This window comes from Myxocyprinus asiaticus, chromosome 35 (genome assembly GCF_019703515.2).
Source record: "Myxocyprinus asiaticus isolate MX2 ecotype Aquarium Trade chromosome 35, UBuf_Myxa_2, whole genome shotgun sequence".
Classification (NCBI taxonomy): domain Eukaryota; kingdom Metazoa; phylum Chordata; class Actinopteri; order Cypriniformes; family Catostomidae; genus Myxocyprinus; species Myxocyprinus asiaticus.
This window is the reverse complement of record NC_059378.1, coordinates 36,393,400-36,417,704: the sequence shown is the minus strand read 5'-3', so window position 1 is coordinate 36,417,704 and position 24,305 is coordinate 36,393,400. Positions and strand designations below refer to the sequence as shown.

The 24,305-nt window shown below is 36.7% G+C and overlaps 1 protein-coding gene across 1 annotated transcript; it reads left to right on the top strand.

Moving 5' to 3' along the window:
• Positions 1-5,794: 5,794 nt before the first annotated feature.
• LOC127426104 (nuclear ubiquitous casein and cyclin-dependent kinase substrate 1-like) lies at positions 5,795-20,067 on the top strand. Its single transcript, XM_051672629.1, has 10 exons — positions 5,795-5,859; positions 6,019-6,072; positions 8,136-8,185; positions 9,110-9,206; positions 12,360-12,406; positions 12,490-12,633; positions 12,874-13,026; positions 13,717-13,869; positions 17,578-17,817; positions 19,296-20,067. Exons 2-9 carry the CDS (start codon positions 6,056-6,058, stop codon positions 17,811-17,813), a joined length of 897 nt encoding a protein of 298 aa, XP_051528589.1. The 5' UTR covers positions 5,795-5,859; positions 6,019-6,055; the 3' UTR covers positions 17,814-17,817; positions 19,296-20,067.
• Positions 20,068-24,305: the final 4,238 nt, after the last annotated feature.

Here is a 24,305-nt window from a genome sequence, read left to right as displayed (position 1 = left end):
CCACCCCAGTGCTTAACAGTTGGAGAAGTGTTCTTTTAATGAAATTCTGCACCCTTTTTTCTCCAAACATACCTTTGCTCATTGCAGCCAAAAATTTATATTTTAACTTCATCAGTCTGCAGGACTTGTTTCCAAAATGCATCAGGCTTGTTTAGATGTTCATTTGCAAACTTCTGCTCCTGAAATTTGTGGTGATGATGCAGGAAAGGTTTTCTTCTCATGACTTTTCCATGAAGGTCATATTTGTGCAGGTGTCGCTGCACAGTAGAACAGTGCACCACTACTCCAGAGTCTGCTAAATCTTCCTGAAGGTGTTTTGAAGTCAAACAGGGGTTTTGATTTGCCTTTCTAGAAATCCTACAAGGAGTTCTCTCTGAAAGTTTTCTTGGTCTTTCAGACCTCAAATTGAATTCCACCATTCCTGTTAACTGCCATTTCTTAATTACATTATGAACTGAGGAAACGGATACCTGAAAACACTTTGCTATCTTCTTATAGCCTTCTCCTGCTTTGTGGGCATCAGTTATTTTAATTTTCAGAGTGCTAGGCAGCTGCTTAGAGGAGCTCATGGCTGCTGATTGTTGGGACAAGGTTTGAGGAGTCAGAGTATGTATAAAGCTTTGAAATTTGCATCACCTGGCCTTTCCAAACGATGACTGTGAACAAGCCATAGCCCTAACAAGCTAATTAAGGTCTGAGACCTTGGTAAAAGTTATCTGAGAGCTCAAATCTCTTGAGGTGCTCAAAATTTTGCATGGTGCTCCTTTCCCTTTTTCCACTCTAAAATTGTACAAAATAAAAATAATACACTAATATTGCTTAAAATGTTGAAAAGAATGTTTCATCTTTAACTTAATGCCTTTTGGAGATCAGTTCATCTTCTACTCACTTAACTATTCACAGCAAAAGAAATAGTGTACAAAAACTCCATGTGTCCAAAAGTCTATCTAAACAACTAAAACATAATAATTGTACATAAGAACTAATTACACATGCAAACACAACAATGACTAAAGGTTTGCATAGCAAGCAGACATGATTTTAGTAATGAGATTTCACAGAATGAGTGCCTTTTGACTCAATGACTCTGCATCATTTGAGTATGTGTCATTTACATGGCGCCATCTCCTGGTGGCCATATGTAACATTGAGCTTCATGTGGATTATCTAATGATCTATGCATCCGATTACCTTGTGTGTGGGCTCGTTTGAAAGATAATCACCTCCTGTAAGTAATGGTGTGATATTTTATGTTTTATTATTACTTGCTATATTTTTGTCTGTGAGTAAAGACTGGTTGTATTCTACTCTCTGAGAGCTTTCCAGCAACATATGATACATGGCTATTTGATGAGTTTGATGTTTTTACTGATTGCAATAATATGTACAGTAAAAACATTTTTATCCAAATGATCAAAACAGAACACTTCTGATTTGCCTGCAAATTTCAAAGCACTTGTTCAATTTTGGTAATAATGCCTACATGCATTGGAAAGTAGAGCTTATAAGCTTTCAAACGATATTTTGTGTTGGTCTAGACTGAAGTTATTAATATCTAGACAATTATATTTTTTTCTCACGGGCATGCCGGCAGGCCCATCCTAGTGGGGTTAATCCTGTTCTGTACACACAAAGTTCGATAAATACGGGAGAGACAACCTCATTCTACAACCAAAGTAACTCCCAAAGACAACCGCATTTTCAAAAATTCTACGCAGTGTGTACAGAACCGAACTGAACAACTAGTTGTTAATGATGTGATTAATGGTGCATGTGAGGTGTGTCCATCTTCTCCTGGTGTAAATCACACAAACAGAGGTATGTGTCTTCATTCATTCATATATTCCAGTCTGTCTCTCTCCACTGTAGGTTCTCTCATCAGCCCTATGGTCTTGGGGCAACATGAACATACAGTCCAGAGAAAGCATGTGCGCTGATTAACAACAGCCGTTTAGATAACCATTAACAAAACTCTGCGATTCTGTCAACGGCAGCCAAAGAAACATTGCCGGATGATAATAAATCTGTGGTGAATAATCTATTTGCTCAAAAACATGAAACACAAAATGGGTTAAACTGGTGGCAATTATGTTTCACAGGCGCAAGATGCTGCAGCGTTGCTATGGTTATCACTTGCCAATCATCCCAGTTACAGGAGTCAGTACTGTACCGTACACACTCAAAAAATAGCTCTTTGGCTGAACTTGATACAAACGTGAACAGTGATTCCACATGATTACGATGAGTTTTATTTTACATTTAAATTACAATGTAATCTCAACACTAACACTTTGTGTAGAAAGAACCTAACTGAATTGGGTAAACTCAACAAAATTGCAATTGCTCAACGAAGCAAGCAAACAATTATGTGCTTCAGTAACCTGTCCTTAACGTTAGCTCAAGCTCCACTTTTCACCATAATGGTAACCCCCAAAACTTTTTTTTTTTTTAACGCGTGACGTAAGCGCAATAGCACGTTCACGCGAGAAGATGGAAGCGTGTGCTTTGTTTACAACAGAGGAAGGAATGTCACACGAGAGTTCATTTGAACTCATTTCAAACAGCAATAGAGCTGACAGGAAGTAACAATTTATAGTTTAAAAAAAATTCATTATCGATTTGTTTCTTACACAAACCTATTGATTTGCTTCAGAAGACATTCATTGATCGAGTGGAGTCGTGTGGATTACTTTTATGCTGCCTAAATATGACTTTTGGACCGTCAAACATCCAGCAGTCTCATGGCACCTGTTTACTTTCATTGTATGGACATAATGAGCTAAAATGTGCTTATAAAAATCTTAATTTCGGTTCTGCTGAAGAAGGAAAGACATACACATCTGGGATGGCGTAAGGGTGAGTAAATCATGAGAGAATTATAATTTTTGGGTGAACTAATCATTTAAGCTCAAACGACAGCATTTGTGGCATAATGTTTATTGCCTCAAAAATTTATTTCGACTCGATAATGTCCCTCCTTTTCTTCAAAAAAAGCAAAAATCAAGTTTACCGTGGAGGTTACAGGTTACTTACAATGGAAGTGAATGGGGCCAATTTTTGTAGGGTTTAAAGGCAAAAATGTGAAGCTTATAATTTTATAAAAAGCACTTACATTAATTCTTCTGTTAAAACTCATGTATTATTTGAGCTGTAAAGTTGTTTAAATCGTAATTTTTTACAGTCATTTTAGGGTTTTAGGGTTTGTTGACATTAAATCTACATAGCAACAAAGTTGTTAAATTGGCTATAACTTTACAAAGAAAAGGTTAGTAAGCAATTTTATCACACTAAAATCACGTTAACACAAATATTGTTTATGTCTTGTGGCTATACTTTTGAAACAGTGAGTATTTTAACGTTTACGGATTGGCCCCATTCACTTCCATTGTAAGTGCCTCACTGTAAATACGATTTTTGCTTAATTTTTTTTTTTTTTAAGAACATGAGGGCCAAGTCAAAATTATTTTTTGGTGGCAATCAAAATTATGCCACAAATGCTGTCAGTTGAACTTGTATTGAACCCGGAATATTTCTTTAAGTGTCCAAATGCTTTTTGGGGCCACTGGACTTGTTGCAAATGTGCCCAGGTAAATGGATACTGACTAATGCACAAAAAAAGCCCACATAGAAGTTACATACAGTCAGTCAACCCCAACATGATCAAAGTGGGGTCTGTTTGCACAGGAACACTTGCAGTTTTGGATGCAGTGCATGTTCCATTTGAAACATGTACAATGCATTATGTATGCGTAAAGGACACAAAAAAATAAAAAAAATATACATACTCTAATTGCTGTATTATTAAGCAATCAAAGGAGCCTTATAAGACTGGATTAACATACTGTGCCATGCAGTGTCCTACTGCCCTCTTGTGTCCCTTTACTACCTTTGCTACTTTTAATAGTTTTCTGTTCTAAAGCGTTGCAAAGACCACAACATGTTGCAGACAGGGTCTGTCCTACTATGGCACTTGATGCCTACCGAGGTATATCTCACAAAACATATTCAGGTCATATTCCGCTATTAAATAAATAAATAAATAAATAAGAAATTATATGTTTCAGAATGAAAATTAAGATGATTTTTATTACCAATACGACTGTTTGCATTATGATATTATTTTCACGACAACTGAACACATTTTCCTACCACATTGTTATGACTGTAGATGCATCCAGGTGTCTTACTTTTGAGTTTTTTGTAATTCCCATTATTTTTAACGGTTATTCTCATTATATATATAAGTAATATTTTTAACATATTACACAAATAATACTGTAATACAGTGATTTTTTTGATGATTACATAATTTTAATGAGCATAAACTAATAGCAGTACAACAAATACTGCCATGATGTATAATCTCTTTACAATATAAATAATAAGAATTATATGTTTTGCATTATACTTTAATATAATACCCTTTCTTTAAGAAAAATACCATTTCTACTCTATTTCTTTTGGATAAATGAACATGTTCTTGCCAGGTTTCATGAGATTCACCCACCACACTATTTAGATTTCTAATCATTTCTGAGAAAGTTTCTAACAACCTCACGTAACAGCAGCTAGTGCATTAATTGCACTATTTTACACTTTGTTCATAAACTGTGGGCTATTATCATGCATGTGGCCTGATATGACAGTCTCCGAGAGATTTTTTTACATGTCCTACTTTTTTGCATCAGCATTTTGCCTTCGAATTTAAGATGTTATTTCTGTGTGCACTTACAGAGAGAGAAGTAAGTGGTTGTTGTGGCAACAGATGACATGCATTCAAATAAACACAAGCAATATGATATGACTAACCTTTAATAGTAGCAGACTTATATTGCAGAAACTCATACAGGGATGATTTTGAAGATTATAGAATGTTAAAGCCATGCAAACACTGATGGATGGGCAAATAAATAAATAAAAAATCAAAAGGATGAAAACCTTACCTGGTTGCCATGGAGACATACCTTCTCCTCACTTCAATAACTGCTGAGCAGAGAGGATTTCAGAGTCTGCTGTGAAAGACTGGGGGAATAAAGAGAAAGAAATCCATTTTCCAAGAACAAGAATAAAGGAAAAGGCCTACACAGTCACTGTATATGATGTGTGCTTAAAAATTACTTCGAGGTTGTAAGTGATTTATCTTCTCGACAGCATGCACTGCATTGCTTGTGATAGAATAAAAGATGCCTTCCATTCATGTTATTATGGAGACTGAATGTCAAGTAGTCTATACAGTTATACACATCATTTTACAACACAGCAGAAATGGTAGATGTGATTAGGATAACATTATTGGAATTTAAAAAATAAATATTGCATAACTGTAAATACTATTGATAATATTGTGAATACTTTTAATGGTAAGGATTAAAGTAATTTATTATCACTTTGCAATACCATTTAACATTCCAGTGTAAATAGCCAGCTAAAATCTATACTTGGGGGTGGGGGGGGGTATTTTCCATGCCTTCTCCATTCTCTCGTTTATATAAGCTGCATGTTCATCTATATAAACCTGATTTAAAAAGCAACAACAACAAAAATGTATTCTGCACTCAAACTGGGACATCTTACATATCGTAAGGGCCTCTTTTTGTTTCCGAGCTTTCAACCTATCCGCAAACGAGGGGGAGGGGGATTGCTTTGGATGTACTAGTTTTGATGGACAACCACAACATCCAATCCCGGATCACATTATCTTTCAAACTGACCAATAGCGTCGCTCACTGGGCAAATTTTGCCTCTGAGACAACAAAGTGGGCGGTGTTTCGACCTAAATTCCCGCCCATTGCCCAATCGTTAGGTTGCGCAAAAGCTGCAGTTTCAGTTTGTTTTATTCACCATTTTGAGTAGCTGAAGGTAATATTTAAACTAAATACCCTCGTAGAGCAGGAATATTTCCCGTATTTTTCATTCCTAAGACTGGGGGAGGGCGTTGGTTTCGCGACGTCAGCTTTATCTTGCCTTGTGTTTTAAAATACAAAATTTGATTCGCATTTTCCCTGCTTTTTCTTTTAGTCTCTTACCATTTTAACCTCTACAGTATTCCTGCAAAATGGCAAGACCAGTGAGGTACGTGGGTTTACATTCGTCCTGCTTTTGGGCTGCGTTGCATGCACACTTGAGTTACTAGGCTTCACGCATGTGCTGTGCATGCTTAGATTTGGGACAAAATATCTTTATTTCTTAGCATTGTAGGATCATTTGTGCATGCATATTGCTTTCGTTGTCTTTTCCAGTGGCGAGGGCTACGGATGTCTTTCTATTTTATGTATATGGCTGTAATTTGCACGTGTCCAAAATGCATCAAGCATGTGATCTTTCTCATGCATCACACACATTTGCTACCGATTCTATATTGGTTGTATGAGAATAACGAAAAGGCTTCATATGTTTCCTTGTAAACCCATGAGAATATGGCCTCCCATTTATCCACGCCAATGCTTTAGGAGGGGGTAATAAAATCCCACACTGGAGGCGCTCATTGGCTCATTCAAGTGATTTTGCACCGTTGAATGCCCCTCCAGACAGGCTAATAAATGCGCAAATTCCACAACACACCTTCTGATAATGCAGAATCTAAAGCTTGTGAAATTTGTGTGTGTTTATGTGGAAAACGCGTATAATTAGCACGACGCGTGTGACGTCAGAAGGGGGCGGGGTATTGTGAAGCGACCACACCCCCTGTTTTGTGTGCTGAGAAAAATGTGGATGGTTTGTATCAAATTTGGCGCACATTTTGACACATAATGAAATTAGCAGACCCGTATGTGATATTCGGGTTGTTTGTGGCTACATAAATGACAGAGGGCCTGACATAAAGAGATAAAATGTATCGATATTGTCGCGTGCTTTCGTCATGTATTGACTTTACAGAGAAATGTTGCACGCGGGCCGCGGTCCTTATGAACATTCACCATGGTAACCGTAGTGTTAGTCAAATTATACTACAGTTATTTGTTACTTTATTTAAACTGTAATTTTGGTAGCAATGTATAATGTTACATTCATAATTAAAAATCAGCAAATGAAAGTAAGATTATGAAAGCTCTTAGCGGAGATCCCAAATAAAACTGTGGCTATACAAGGGGCATGGCCCATTGTTCCATCCCATAACTATGTGCCATTTTATTATTTAGCTAACATTCCAAAAGTCTCATATTTGTTTTGCACTCAACAGTTTATTTTGACCCTACCTCATTTTTTTATACTACAAGTTACCATTGAAATACTATGATTACCACTGCATTATAACTATCATTATTAGTTAACCAAAAAGTATCATGGTATTACCATCTGATACATCACAGTACTGTTTTTGTAAAGGTTAACTGTAGTTACCATTGTTGCACCCATATACATGTGTGTTGCTTCATTATAATTTATACCCTCAAAAATTCCAACTTGTAATCCTTCTAATTACTTTAAAGTAGCATCTCATCCCAACACACTCACGGTGAAATCATCAGGATTTGTACGACTTTTCTAAATTTGGCTAATTCGTATGATATGATGCGACTGCACTCGTTTGAATCTCTACGACTTTCACTACAGCCAATGACATTGCTGGACATCGTTTCCATCTGCTACACGACATTTACTTGCTTCTGTCACACACAACAGCTTCCTATCATGTTTACACACACTTATCGACTGGTTAAGTTTAGTTCAGGGGTTTGGGTTAGGGCATAATATTAATATGTCCTTAACGCCTCATGCACGAAACTCGTGCTTCCGCATTAGACATCAGGGAATTTGCACGTGATGAAGTTGTACGAGTTTATGCGAACAACATTGTGCCAGACCATACGAAATAGCCAACTCGTAAATTATGTATGACTTTTCATGAGATCGGTTTGTCTAAACCCAGTGTCTGGCCTGAGTGGTAAAATGGGACAAGACTGCAGTATTAAAGAAACCCTCAATGAAATGTTAATTGACAAACTGTTTAATAGCCATTAATTCAAGTAAACATAATGAAGCGAGGCATGTTAAATGAGCTTTCGTTTCCTGAAGAAACGCTGACCGTTTTCTGATGGTCATTAACCTCTGAGAACACTAATTAACGTCACACGTACCTCTGAATTACAAATGTATGGTTTGAAACTCGTTACAGTGTTTTGTCTCTTTTACAGGAACAGAAAGGTGGTGAATTACTCCCAGTTTAACGAATCTGATGATGGAGGTAATCACTCAGCAGTTAGAAACATTTAAATATGTGTCGAGAATGCATCTTTCAAGTTCATTTGACTTTCACAAACATTTCCTTTTCAGAAATGCTCAAATTGGGCTTTATTCATGAAACACGAACAGATTTGTTTGTAAATTGCTTACAAATCAATTCTTATGGTCGTGGAAAACCTCGAAATATCAGGGAATTTTTAAATTGTGTTTTCCAGGCCTGGAAAAAGTCATGGAAATTAATCAAATCTCAAAAGTCATGGAAAAATGTACTACAAAATATTAAACCAATATACAGTGTATATTATAATCTATATAAAACTGTACTGTAATCATAAGTGCCTGAAAAAGTCATGGAAATTAATTGGTCAAAAAGGGTGGAACCCTGATTTAAACATAAATGGTATTACTACTGATTAGCATGCAAATTCTGCTTGTTTCTTGAATAAGGCCATTCGGGGGAATCTCACGAAAACTGTTGATCATGTCTGGTTTATTTTTCTCATTTATTTATTTTTTTTTTGCATAAAGACAATTTTAAGACAATTAAAAGCCCCACACAATCTTGGTATCCTACAGAAACCTACTGTACTGTGAAAACATATTCTTATTACTGTAATACAAAAAGTAAACAGACCAAGTATAATTGAATGTATGCATCATGGTAGTATTTTTTGTACTGATTTTATTTAATGCTAATTTTCATAAAAAATATTTTGTGTGAATGAAACCGTAATGAGAATAATGTGATTTCACAATGCAAAAAAATCTGATTAGTCCTAAATAGGCTTCATTATGCAAAGATTAAAGCTATTAATCAAGTGTACAGCAGGTCAACTTGGTGACTTTTTATAGACTGTTTGGTTAAGAGTCTCAGATTGTGCAATTGTGTATTTCATTGTTTGATCCATCTCGTTTCTGTTTCCAGATGAGGACTATGGCAAAGACAAGGAAACGGTAAAGAAGGTTCGTGCTCCCCCTCGTGAAGTCAAGCACAAGAAGCCTAAGAACTCGAAGGATGACAGGCAAGAATCTCCAATTTCAGAACTATGGTGTAAAACTATATTTAGCAAACATATTGGAAGTAATGCACTATATATACATTTTATAAACAAAGTATTCAACAGTATAAAGATAGAAATGCTCTAAAATAGCACCAATTCAAGTAACATTAAACATTTCCCAAAGTCTTAAGTGGGAGGATGACTAATTGAAAGAACAAGTCTTGTAGTTTGTGTATTAATTGCAATGGGCATTACATTTCTTAAACCTTCATCCTCCAATTTTATTACTGTATTTTCTGGAATATAATATAACCATTTTTTTTCATCATCAGAAAGGTCCTGCGACTTATTTACATAACTTATACGTAATGTCAGCCAGTCATACAAACTGCACACTAAAACATATATGCTTACACAAACAGATGAAAACATCAGTCATAGAGACGGTAGAAGAATTTTTATACAGCCAGTTTAATTATTCTGTTTCATCATAACATTATTGTTCTAACTAACTCTAGACCGCTGTCAAATGCAACTTTTCACATGCCCACAAAATGACGTTTCTTCACACTCAAACATTCATTCAGTGAAGTGGATAATCAGTGCAGAGCAAAGAGGGTTGCAAAAATCAGAAATAACAATAGATATGTGTTGATCCTATGCATAGACTGCGTAGATCCTGAAGTTATCTTCACGAAGCACATTTTGACGTGTTGAGCAGCTGAAGGGAAGTCGGGAGGCTGCTCCCGAGTCCTAGTGCCTGCCGTTTTTTCTCTCAGTAACACAATTTTGACGAGGTGAGACTATGTCTACCATAATTAGGCTAAATTTAAAAATGCGTTTTCATTTTCGAAACGCTGTATGTCCACACTGCCATTTTCAAACGTTTTACAAAAGTTGCTCATCCACATTGAAACGAATGAAAACTCTTAAATCCCCTTACTGCGCATGCAAAAAATCGGTGTTCCATGTACGACCTGAAATACAATTGTCCTCGTGTTTCGTCGCCGGACCGCAATTCTTAGTAATCATTGTGTCGCCTTTGGATTGTGAAGGCCGTACGAAGTAACATTTGTCTTTAACAACGCTCTTAAAGTGAATAACTGGCACAATAATGCCTCTACAATGTGGGCCGCCATCTTGATTGTTTTGGGTTGAATGGATCACGTGACTGCGTCACATGACAACAAATATAGTTTTCAGATATCTCCGTCTTCCCAGTCCACACTACAACGCGAAGACACCGTTTTCAAATGTATCCACTTGGGAAAGCGTTTTCAAAAAGCTCAGTTTTCGTTGACAAAAACACTGTTTCAGGGTGGACGCAAGGCCATAACGTAGAGAAAAAGATGCATTTTCAAACGAAAACATATAAGTGTGGACGTAGCGTTACATTGTTGCAGCTTTATTTTGAGAAAATACAGTAATAGTGGCTATCCGCTTTACTACAGCAATTGTGAAGCCGCATTTACATGATTCGCGCCACTTTCAGCTCCAAATTAAAGCACTAGCAGTGAACGTCCTGTTTTGCTTTAAGCGCTGGCACTGCCCACATAATGATATTTATTTGAATTGTCCGGTAAAACAAGCACAACGTGACGACGGGGAAATGCTGATGCTTCACTCCAGCGGGTCATGTGATTGTGTCTATCACAAGTCCCACCAGGGGTTGTTTTGTACCAAAAAAATTATGGTGAAGAGGTCATTTGATAATTGACACGGAATTGCTGTTGTGTGTGTAGTGAACGCTGACATATCACAAAGGTTCCGCCCTATTCCAACCAGTGTTGGGAACTCCCTCTGAGCTGAATAAAATGTGAGAATCTAATGTCATATTGGTAAATGCGTTAAAACATTTTTTAGCACAAAACATTTTCAAATTAATCGCACGTGTTACCACGTTAATGCGACAGCTCATATATATATATATATAAAACGGTACACAGAAGTCACGGTTCGGTACGTACCACGGTTTTTGGGGTCACGGTTCGGTACAACAGGAAAATGCAACAAATAGGTTTCTTTTTGTTTATTTTGAACAGACAGTAGTGCAAATTACAGTTTGTTCCACCTAGTGGCATTTAGTCCCCCCCTGAGGTAGTTGGTACAGTACAGCCTCCTTTAGTGTATTAAGCACTAAGCAGTAAACAGTATGCACTCTTGCATAGGCCATATTTTTTTGTAGGGTTGATAAAAAAAAACAAAAGGTATTTAGTCACAATCAACTCTCTTGTGTTATAAAAGTACAAAATAAATAGAAGAATGAAAAATAAAACTTGTGCTTTAGGAGAAGCCATTCTTGTTTTGGGTTGGTGCATAGATGGTCTCTTCTTCTTCTTCTGCTCTTCTTCCTGTTGTGGTGGTTAGCAAACAGCGTTGCATTACCGCTCACGCACCCTTCTGGACTGGAGTGGATCGCCTGTGACTGACTCAGATGAATTCTTTGTCTGACTGCATGCACCGAACCGTGACGTCAGTACCGTGACGGTTTGGGACGAATACATGTACCGTTACACCCCTAATAGATAGATATATATTACTATTCCTGTCAAAATGCATTTATTTCCATCTTGTGAAAGAAAACAATAAGTAACAATATAAAGCTTTACTAACACTTTCCAAACAAAGCCTTCCACAGTATAAAGATAAAAGTGCACTAAAATAACACCAATTCAAGTAACATTAAATGTTTCCCAGTGGAAGGTTGGCTAATTGAGAGCACTGATCTCCCCATAGGTTGCATATTCATTGCATTGGGCATTAAGTCTCGTAAACTCTCATCCTCCACAATATTAATCTGCCGGTAGACTGTGACTATTTACTTTGCTACAGCAATCGTGAAGCCACGTTCATGATTCGCAGCAGGGCGGCAACATTACCAAGGTTCCGCCCTTCAAACCAGTGTTTATGCTGTAGTAACGGTAAATGTGTAAATCACGATTAAGAAAAATGTTCATTGACATGTTCTTGACCGGTTTAATGAGATTCACCAGTTTGGTTTGTTGATCTCCAGGGATAGTGTACCTTTTTGAGATCATTTCCTTCCTATGACCCACATAAGCGGTGGTTAATTATAACTAGCAAATAAATCCCATGTACAAGGGCGTTCTTTTGACAAGATCAATCTGACATTTCTGATAACCTACAATTGAGTCTTTCTCTGTTGTTTTGCAGTGAGGATTCAGATGACAAACTCTCCAAATCCAAAAATGATTCTGCGGGTAAATTGCGATTGTTTCATTGAAATTTGATCCATAAAGATTCATAAAAAATTATTCAGTTCTAAAGTTATATTGTCTGTTAGATGACTTGGGTAGTGATGAAGACAACAACTTTGGAGAGGAGGAAGATGGAGGAAGTGACTATGATGATAAAAAAGTCAAAAAGGCAAAGAAAGCAAAGGTGGAGAAGCCGGGCAAACGGTCACTGAAGAGGAAACGAGGTGGAGGTAAGCAACAACAAAAATGGTGACCATGACTTTTGACTATTAGCCATAAAGGAATAGTTGACCCAAAAAGTCACCATTCACTTTATATTTATTAATGATATACTGAGGATATCATTGTTGCTAACATCTCCTTTTGTTTTCTACTGAAGAAGAAAGTTATATGGGTTTAGAACGATCCCAATTAAGTTCCAACTGTTGGGGTGCATGTTGTTGTTGATGTGCATGTTTATTTCTCTGCAGATGACAGTGATGATGATAAAGAAGTGAGCAGGAAACCCAGACAGGTGAGGCAGGCTGCATCGAAGGCTGTGTCTAAACAGAGAGAAATCCTGCTGGGAGATGGAGGCAGTGAGGATGAGGATAAAGATGAGGAAGAACAGCAGTTCGTAGACCGTGAGTGTCTAGCTTTAACTGTAACCTCGCAAATAAAAACCCTAACAACTAGGGCTGGGTATTGATACAGATTTTGGGGTATATTTTGGTTATAATGTCCGTTTTGCTTGCATAGAAAATAAATTCTCCCTCAGCTAATGCTGTTAATTCTACAGGAGACCTAACTTTGTACATTACAAAAATATGAATCTTCCAGTTCTTATTTAATCATTAGTTTTTCATTTGTCACATTTTATCTTTCTAAAATGTACATATGATATTCCATGTGCCATCAATAAATATCATGTCTTAAAATTTCATATACAGAATTATATTGCGTACATATTTTACATGTTTATTGTACACATGCATAATTTGTACCATTTACAAGTATTTACATTGATTTGTAGATTGATTTGTTTACCAGCCAATGTCTCATGACAGACATTTTTAGTCGCATAGATCAGAATTTGGTCCCATATAAGTCACTTAACTTGCATTGTAGAGGGTTGAGTAAAAGATAGTTCTTGGAGTTTAGGAATCGATACCAATATTGTGATGCATCGTGAAATCAATATTTTTAACCCAGCCCTACTACCAACACCCTAACAAGCATCTTCTCATCAACAACTTATGCATGGTCAAACTACCACTCATTTTCTTCAGGAAAAGTAAATGTCTAGTTTACATTTACCATTTTCTCTGTTGCAGAAGAGTCAGGCAGCGACGAAGACTTCATGGTTGATGACGATGATGACAGTGACTACGGACGCTCTAAAAAGAAAGGCAAAAAAGTGATCCAAAGAGGAAGGAAAGTGGAGAAGAAAGAAAAGAAGTCTCCTAAACCCCGTCTTAAGGCCACAGGTAGCCACTGGCACTTTAAAGATAAAGGAGTTACAGTGTCCCCAAAACAAAAAGTATTTGAACACTTAAGTCACACTTAAAATGTCTGAATGTCATTGCATTCGATAACAAAATACTAAACCAAGTGGCATCTGCAAACAAATGATGCTCGAGCTTTTCTCAAAACTACACTTTTCTGAGCCATTTTTTGCATTCACTTTTAATCAACTGGTGTCAAGGTGATTTTTAGTGTGGCCTTGGTGTCCAAATACTTTTTTGGCCACTGTGCATGCATTAAGTAAAGAGAGTGTAATCTTTGTGTACTTAGTTTGTTGGTTGACTCACAAAGCATGTTTAAAATGTTTTTGTTGTTCTGGGAATACTAATCTAGGATTATGTAAAAATATAGATTTTCCAAAGAATCCTGATCTTCTGATCTTAACTGTTTTTTTTTTTTGTTTTTTATCAAAACTAAAATGTGACCAATATGATGTAAAACTAATGAAAATATATCAGTAATTTTGTTTATTATATGTAAGCAAATGTTACCAAAATATACACACGAGTCGATATCCAATCGAGAGCTTGTGAATCGGAATATCAATACCCAGCCCTACAGAAAACTATAGCTCATCCCATAGTTTGTAAAAAAAAAAATTATATATCTATCAGCCACCCTGCTCTCTAGATATCAGTATCGGAATCGAACATTGTAAAACCCATATTGGTCGACCACTAATTATGTTTGAGCATGATTAGTAATTATTAATTAGCATTAATTATGTGACTCAAATTAAATTTGAGAGCCATGGTGGAAGGAAAGATTTTCAGTGAATAACGACTTCTATTTCAGTCTGTTGCTTTCACAAAACTATAGTATGGCTTCAGAATATTTCATTGGAAGATATAATATAAAAAACATCAATTTTCATTCTATGGAAAAGAGTGGCTTGGACGTTTCATCACTATACGATCTTATATCGATTCTCCTGGCTTGCGATCCGATATTTGCAGATACTTCAAAGTCTACCACAATTTCGATTTGATTCGATTCAGGGCCCTGCGATCAATGTTCCGATATTATGTGCCTATTTTACACAATCAATTAAAAAAATGTTGGCCACAAATGCAACCAAACTATAATTTGAATATTTTATTGAGCTCTCTGAAATGCACAAATTTAGTATCCACATTGGGACATCCACAACAAAACAAGAGACTTCAGATGTTGAAAAAAAATCATACAGATAATAATATAAAAAATAACGTCACACACAAGTGATCATCAATCATTTGATTACAGCTTATTTTTCAGTTGAATCCAATTCAAAGTACTTACCCATGACTTGTTTCCAACTATCCGTGCTATCCGCTGTTTTCTTGGTTACAACTTCCAGAGTTGTAATGAATAATTCTATTACAGTTAACTGGGATAAATGTTAGTAAGGGTGTTGGTGGGGGCCTGGGTAGCTCAGTGGTAAAGACGCTGGCTACCACCCCTGGAGTTCGCTAGTTCGAATCTCAGGGCGTGCGGAGTGACTCCAGCCAGGTCTCCTAAGCAACCAAATTGGCCCGGTTGCTAGGGAGGGTAGAGTCACATGGGGTAACCTCCTCGTGGTCGCAATAATGTAGTTCTCGCTCTCAGTGGGACGCGTCGTGAGTTGAGCGTGAAGCCACCACACACGCTATGTTTCCGTGGCAACGCGCTCAACAAGCCACGTGATAAGATGCGCTGGTTGACGGTCTCAGACGCAGAGGCAGCTGGGATTCGTCCTCCGCCACCCGGATTGAGGTGAGTCACTGTGCGACCACGAGGACTTAAAAGCGCATTGGGAATTGGGCATTCCAAATTAGGGAAAAAAAAAAAAAAAAGTCAGGGTGTTGATGTGTAGATGTATAAAATCTTTTAACTGATGCTGAAGCTGAGCCGGTGTTTCTCTTTCCCTCATTAGTGCTGTTCAGAATGTCAGCGTTGTCAAGATGTATCACATGGTTGAACTTTTAAATAGCAAATTCTCTTGTAAATTTCAAATGGGTCTCATGCGCAACAGTATTGATGGAAGCCCGAATTAATCACGCATGTGAGCCGCTCTGCGTTTGTCACGAGGTCACATTTTAAGGAGCACCCAGTTGATGTACTCGCACTGATCCTGTCACTGGTCTGGAGCTCGCGTTTCGCGGGAAGCCTGGTTGACATGTGCGCATGGACAGCAGAGCGCAATTTGGCTTCAAAGACCCACGCACATATGTGTCCCACATGAAAAGCGTATTTAGCGCTCATAAAATGAAATTAATATGATAAGGTTGCTTCATCGCCTGACGGAAATGTGTATGGACGTGGCTGACATGAGAGTATTAAAATAAAGGTGCATCTTAAATAAATGTCTATCGATATTTACACGTTGTCGATAACATTGTATCGTTGGTTATTGGATCGCGATCGATGAATCGTTACACCCCTAGAAATTATGCAGAAATCCCCTTTTGTGTTCCACGACAGAAAGTCATACGTGTTTAAAACAACTTTAAGGATAAGGAGCTAATGACAGGATTTTCATTTTTGGCTGAACTATACCTTAATTTCATTTGTTTAAATTATCAATCAGTTAAACATATTTTTATCCTGAATCTCTTGAGTTTAAAAACCGGTAAAGTTTTTAGGCAGACACACTTTGACACTTTTTTTTGACCAAAAGATGCCAAAGTTTAATGCAGTTTTGTGTAAACAGCCTTGCACAAAGCCATGCCTGCCAACACTCCCAATTTTACTAGGTTTCCCCTGTTTTTTCCACCTCTCCTCCTGATTTACAGTTTCTCCCGGTAAACGTATGGTTTTCCGCATCCACACTTTGCTCATGAGAATGTATTAGACCTGTAGGTAGGGTTGCCACCCGTCCCATATAATATGGGATCATCCCGTATTTAAATATGAAATGATGTGTCCCGTATCGAATCTGTACGAGATGCAATTTGTCCTGTAAGCTGGTCAGATGGTGTCACAGCGAAATCGTTCCAGATCGTTAATTTAACACTGATATAAGTTCAACATTTTTCATATGGTGGGTAAGGGATCGCCTAAAAAGTCCACGCATTGTGCTGAAACGTGCTAATACTGTGGAGGGTGTTTTAAGGGGCCGTCTGAAAAGTCCACACTTAAAACTGGATTTTTTTATTTATTTAAAAAAACAGAAGGTTCAATAAGATATACAAAATTACACAGATCCAACAATGAATTTTATCACTGAGTCATAAAGACAAGAAGTACAGGTTAAGGTAAAAAAGAAATAATTAAAATAAAGTAAATAAAAACATTTAAAAATACATATAAACCAACACAGATGTTTGCATAAGATAAATAATCGAAGAAATAGAAATAATTATAATTTTTAGAAGTCATGGGTGAGGAAAGTATATGCATGTTTTATTAGTAATTCAAAAAGCATTTATTGCTAAAACTGTGGAGGATGTGGTAAGGGACCATCTGAATACATTTCTTGGTATTATTCATCTTCAGTGAAGTATTACTGACTGGTACTGCCACTTTATGCATATTATGCAGTCTGCGTAGTGCATCTAATCCCATCTTACCCTAGGGGGGCACCAGAAACTCCACCGGCTAACATACGAACCCTGTATCCCCCCCCAAACACAATGCGATGTTTGCAGCTATGCACTAAGCCAGTAGGAGTACATTCTGGTAAACACTCTCGCTGTTTGTTTGTCCATTAGTGAACCCCAGCCCTGCAAAAGGTAAAGGGAAGGGTCGCCCCAGCGCAGCTAAAGCACTGGAGAAATCCTCGCCCAAAGACGATGAAGAACCCGAAAGCCCTCTGGAAGACGAGGAAGAAGATGAGGTGGAGAAGAAAGAGTCTCCTCCCAAAAAGACAAAGGAAGACGCCCCTGAGGATGAGGAAGATGAAGAGGAAGAAGATGGCTCAGAGGAGGCTCCATCCGGGGAAGATTAGCCATGTGATTAACAACTTCCCCTTCTCTTTCCCTTTACACTCTTTTCCTTTTTGGCTTTTTTTTTTTTTTTTTTTTTTGGTTTGTTTCTAGTAATTTTTTTTTTTGTGTTTCTTGTGGCCTGGCTCAATGGTTTGAAAGGTTTTTTTATATTTTTTTTGCCTATGATTTCCATATCACAAAGGACATTTCCCCAGAACTTGTGATCATATATATCTATATATATTATTGAGTAAAATGTGTCCGAGTTTATTTATGAGTAGCATATATAATCTCAAGGGAAGCCCATTTTCCAACTAGTAGGGTTGGCGCTCGCCCAGGGAAATAACATGATAGTATGCTCCAAAAAACTTGGTCAGCCATTGCGCAAAAGCTCATATATTTGTTTTCATAACATTTTTAAAGCTTATCGTCCACTCTGTCATTGTTGCGACCAATCATTAGGCCTTATTCATGACACACGACGTCAATTTGTGCTGTCAGTTCAATGTGGCAATTTAAGTAATACACCTCTTTCATGAAAATCGACCATTACAAATTTCTGTGTAAATCTTTCATAATACCATTCTTATAAATGATTTTAAGCAATTCACGTAATACCATTTCTGTGTAAATTGTACGTAAAACAGACAATTTTGCGTAACAGTGGTTTACGAACAATTTACACAGAGATTTGTTTTGTTACGTTTCATGAACAAGGCCCATTGTTACATAAATTTTCTTATTTGATTTGTTCGTTAAAGCATTCTTTATGTAAAATGTTTTTATGTTGGAACCTTATTACGAACTATTTTCTACAGATATTTTCATGCATGAGGCCCAATGAGTTTGCTGTGTCTTGACATCTCTAGAAAGCCATTTGTTACGCAATTTCATTTTTTTGTTCGAATTTGAGGTGTTTTCTTCTGTTACTGTTGGCCAGGGTTCTCCCTTATCCCAGGACTCAAGTCGTTTTGTATTTATTCAATGTGCGCTACTAGCTCCTTTTTTAACTTCGATCAACCGCTGAAGATGGAGAAACACATCTACACTGAGACCTAATGCTCATGTTTTGAGAATAACGTTTACCATATTACCCTATCGTTCCCCAGTTTGAACTATACCATTATGCATTTTGATGTTTCAAAGGAGTATTCCAGGTTCAGATCAAGATTGTGGTATGCTGTTGATTACCACAGAAAATATTCGAAACTCCGTTTTTTTAAAACAAATAAAATAAGCATTCATAGTTAGTACTTATAATGGAAGTCAATGGCGCAAGTGCACAATGGTTGCCCCATAGACTTCCATTGCAAGTGTGTTTTGACACTTGTTTTGTTTGTTGTTACAAACTGAGCTACGTATCCAATTTTCAGTGGTAATCAACACCATGCCACAAAAAGAGCTTAACTTTTAGGAATTGCATTAATTTAGATCTGTCCTCCTATAATGTGGGTTTGTTTGCCCCTTTTATTTTTTTCCTCCTTTCTTTCTTTGTCCACTAGGTCATCTCGTATAAAGGCTGCAGTACGAATGCTTTCATCTCTTTTGTCAAAGGAGGCATGCATGAGCGTGGTGAGACCGGTCCTGAAAAGCAATTAATCGTACGGAATACGTGAATCTGAGGTCGCACGCAATGTTGCCGCCTTACGAAGCCTGTTTTTATTTTATTTTATTTTTTTATACATATATATATATTGTACCGCAAAGTTAAGCATTACAAGCCAGTGCTAGCTTTGACGCATACCTGATTTGTCCGCAGATTGTATTGCCGAATGTTGGGGGAGCTCTTCAATTAAGCAAATTACGTTTTAAGAGTATTGTTGCTATTTACGCCCTGGATCAAATACATTTGTAATGTCATGACAGAGATTGGCATATTTGCACTGTGACGATGGAGAAGAATTGTACTATTCATACCTTATGTGTGTTTGCTCGTAAAATATATATCTGTTGCTGCTTGTTTTTAAGTTTCAGACACATGATGTGTATCCTGTGATGCATTTTAAGGGGCTTTTCTGTCTGCAGTGCATAAATGGCATCCTGATATGGTTCGATCCTTCTGCCAGGCATCTCTGAATATTTTCCATTCGTGCTGTCTAAATTGGTTTTTAACCTTGCAGTCCAAAAACACGTATGAATGTTTTGTTTTTGTGCTTTTAAAATTTTATTTTAAATTGGTTTCATTTTTGTTTAATTTTTTCCTCAGATTTTTTTTTTTGTAATGTTTGTTTTTTTAAGAAAAGAAATAAAATGTATCTTCATTTTAATGACAAACTTTGTGTGTGTGTGTCTTTTACTGGGAAAGACTGTGCCTTTCTTCTGGACTACATTTTTATATATTAAAATATTTACTTTTTAAATTATTATTTAAGCACTTATAGTGCGTTGGCATTTCACAGCTCACAATTTCAATAAATCAGTAATCAAATATGATACAATAACCATTAATTCTTAATCAAAATGTATGTTCATTGCCAAGGTCACAACTATTAGTTCCTTTAGTGGTTATGCTGTAATTCCTATTTCGACCTTGTTAAATGATGACATTGAATCACTGATTTACCAAGTTTCAGGAGGTTCTTGGTGCTTCCGCAATGAGTACATGCTTATCTGACTCATATCTGTTCACTGGTAAACACTTTTGAGAGGAAATCAGAGATTTTTCATACTTTTTCCATCAATCATGAAATGCACTTCTTTGTAAAATGTGTAGAATGCTGTCACAGATAGGCTCTGCATGCTATGACGCCAGATAACACTAATATAGGGTCAGTGCAGGACAATGCCAGTCACTAAGTAAAGCAACAACATTTTTACACCATTCTACCTGATTGTTTGTGATTCACATTTATCTTTTCACTCATTACATCATCTATGAACAGTTGCTACTGTAGGCCTAACATTCATACACATGGTGACACTGTTTTCACATTTTAAAACCGGATTGCCTTATGCACATTTTTACTTGTCTGTGCAAGTCAGTGACTTAATGCACAGACATGGTAAACCTATTTTGGATGTAGCAGTAGACTAAAGATTACACCTCTTTTGAAAATTCACTATTGTAACTATAGTTTCTCCTAAAATACCATTACAACAGTTGTTGCTACTACAGTAAAACTAGGACTAAAAGGACAAGACTAGAGTTGTGCATTTTGAGTGGGTTTTTGGGTATTTAGACATTTTTTTATTTACTGTGACCTTGAACTTCAAATTGAAAATGTATTTTTCTTATGAATATTTTCTCATGTACTGAACCAATCCTCATAAATCATATATATTTGAAAGCTTAAAGTCTCAAGAATCAAACTGGTGTCCATTTGTAAAAATATATGTATACCAGATGAAATTACAATTATAAACAGTAGGCGGCTGCAGAGAGCTACTTACTCATCCCTGGTTGAAGAAATTATTTCTAGATTTTGTCAAGTTCTGCATTTAGATATATATTTAAACATTATCAAAGACTAAGTTTAGCATTTTGTTTGAGGTTATTTTATTTATTTTTCAGTTTTCGCAATAATGTCACATTATTATTACAGTCAACCCTGAACAAGGACCAAATGTCCCCACAAGGATAGTAAAACCTGAGATCACCTACCTTGTGGGGCCCAGCCAGCGGTCCCCACAAGGGAAATGGCTTATTAAACATACTAAATTATGTATTTTTGAAAATGAAAAAAGGTTTCTGTGAGGGTTAGGTTTAGGGGTAGTGTTATGGTTATGGGATAGAAATTATCGTTAGATCTGTATAAAATGCATGGAAGTCTATGGAGAGTCCCCACAATGATATAAAAACAAGTTTGTGTGTGTGTTTGTATTTTGCACTCTTGATGTTTGGTAGTCTCACCCCTTCATGTCTGTGTGTGCTTTTTCTGCATTGTGGCTGTTTTTTTAGATTTGATATAATTAATTATGCAAAAAAAAAAAAAATTCTGATTTTTAGTATTTCCCAGTCATTTCCTATGGCGGTCACTTTTGACCAGGAACAGTACAAGTGTGACTGTTTTTTCTTCTACCACTTTGAATGATCAAATACATTTTTTTTGTGTGTGTGTGTGTGTGTGTGTGTGTGTGTGTGTGTGTGTGTGTGTGTGTGTTCAGATATGAAATGGATGAAAAGTAACCAAGTCTCGTACCCGTCAGATAAAGGAAACCAGTTTTATTGAAGTAAAAATACTTACTAGTTTACAAAATGACAACTTAACATGTTAAGTTGACTGGAAAAGTTTTCAGTCTGTAAGTTGTCAACTTGTGAAAGTTGTACTTTCATATTATATTCATTTTATTGCCACTGGCAACAGACTAAAACAAGCTCAGATAAACTGATTTAACTCAAGAATTTCAGTAGAGTGAGAGAAAACATGAAACATGCACCTAACTCAAAACACGTAATAGAGGTAATATGTTAGGATTTATGTTTAGTGTACTAGTGTAGGATGTGTGTGTGTGTCCCAGATTATTACTCACAACCCAATATGGGGTCATCAAGGGCACTTTGACCGGTCTACGGTTATGCAGCCCCATATGCAGCAGGGTGCGATGCACTGTGTGTTGTGACACATTCCTCTCGTAACCATCATTCAAATTTTCTGTGACTTGTGCCACAGTAGACCTTCTGTCGGTTCGGACCAGACGGGATAGCCTTTGTTGCCCTCGCTCATCGATGAGCCTTGGCCGCCCAGCACCCTGTCGATGGTGTGCGGTTTGTCCCTCCTCGGACCACTGTCGGTAGGTGCTCACCACTGCTGACCGGGAGAACCCCACAAGCCTTGCAGTTCCAGAGATGCTCTGACCCAGTCATCTGGCCATAACAATCTGGCCCTTGTCAAAGTCGCTCAGGACTTCACTCCTGCCTATTTCTCCTGCATTCAACACGGTGACTATGAGAACTAATTGTTTGCTTACCATCTAACCAGACCTTGACATGTGGCCTTGTTAGGAGATGATCAACGTTATTCGCTTCACCTGTGAGTGGTCGTAATGTTTTGGCTCATCAGTAGATATTGTTATTAGTTTGGTTCTAATAACAAAAAGATCTTTAGAACTCTTACAACCTCACATAGAAACAAAAACCTCCCAGATTTAATGAAGCTCGAAGTGTTATTTGTCAAATATAAAAAAAATGTATCCCATCCCAATCCGCATGGGATAAATAATACACCAACACCCCTTCTACAATTCATTTATAACGTTATAAGATTTACATCAAATGTCTCATCTACACTTCCTCTGTGCTTCATCATTTGGTGCTGTAATTTGAAATAAGACCTATATACTATGGAATGAGTTCTCGAAAGGAAATACAATTGAACCGTCCACCTCATTATTTGTGTCTATTTTTCTGTTCCTGTCCTTTGATTACCATCTTTTCACATAAAACCTGTTGACATGACATGTCAAGCAGACAGCAGTGTTGTGCAGTGATTTTAAATTCTTGTACTGAATAAATACAACTTTATTACACAATGATATACAACTATATTTCCACATTCATTGTCACACAACCTTCAGCTGTCACAGAAACACTATCAGACTTACATATGAATTCATCTTTTAAATGTATTAAACATAGTACTTTAGTGCAAATAATGAACTTAAAAGTAATTACTTTAATTGAAAGTAACTGTAATCTGATTACAAGAATTTAAAATGTAATTTTGACTAAAAGTAATTCGATTACAGTAACTAATTACTTTGTAATCAGATACACCCAACACTGGTAGAAACCATGTTTTTGTTTTTTGGTGGAAACCATGGTTTTACTACAGCAATAATGTAGGATCCATGACTGTGGTAACCATGGTTAATTTTGTGGTCACTATGGTTTTACTACAAATACCATGTTTAAACTATGGTTACTATAGTAAAACCATGATTCATTTTTGTAAGGTAATGTCACCCAAATTAAATATATAACTGGTGATGTTACTGAATTCTGCATTTAGAATAATATAAGAATATTATCCAATTGTTATATATCTAAAAAATATTTTCTTCTTAGCTTCAGTGTAGTTAGCTACTTTTTGTTAGTAGCTAGAGTGTAGCTACTTTTATTAAAGTGGAACTTGACTGTAGTTTACCTACTTTAAGTTATGAGTAGCTTGTAGTTTGGGAAGCTACAGTTTCAAAGTAGTTTCCCCATCACTGCTAAAATAAATGATTTAACCCGAATTCTGGGGTTAAATATGACCCAGACATGTTCTTGAAAGGTTTGGCTATAAAATGTACACATTCCCTTATACATATAGGCTATTTAATAGACTATTTGTATTAGGTATATACTGTAAGCTATTTAATATACTGTACATATTTTAACGTAATATCTTATTGTTGAATTTTTTTAAATAAAAGTTCATCTATGGATCATTTTAGAAACTTGTTGATTTAGCAACATTTCTTATTTGTTAATTATGGACCTATTATTGGTACCATTCAACTTAACGTGAACCTACGTATACCACAACTACATACTAAAATTCTGCTCTGCCTAGCTTATATAATATATATAG

Bases quoted from the DNA above. Each gene is read 5' to 3' on its own strand.
- LOC127426104 (XM_051672629.1), top strand. The intron at 12,407-12,489 runs GTAAATTGCGAT...ATTGTCTGTTAG, and splicing joins ATCCAAAAATGATTCTGCGG to ATGACTTGGGTAGTGATGAA. The intron at 12,634-12,873 runs GTAAGCAACAAC...ATTTCTCTGCAG, and splicing joins GAAGAGGAAACGAGGTGGAG to ATGACAGTGATGATGATAAA.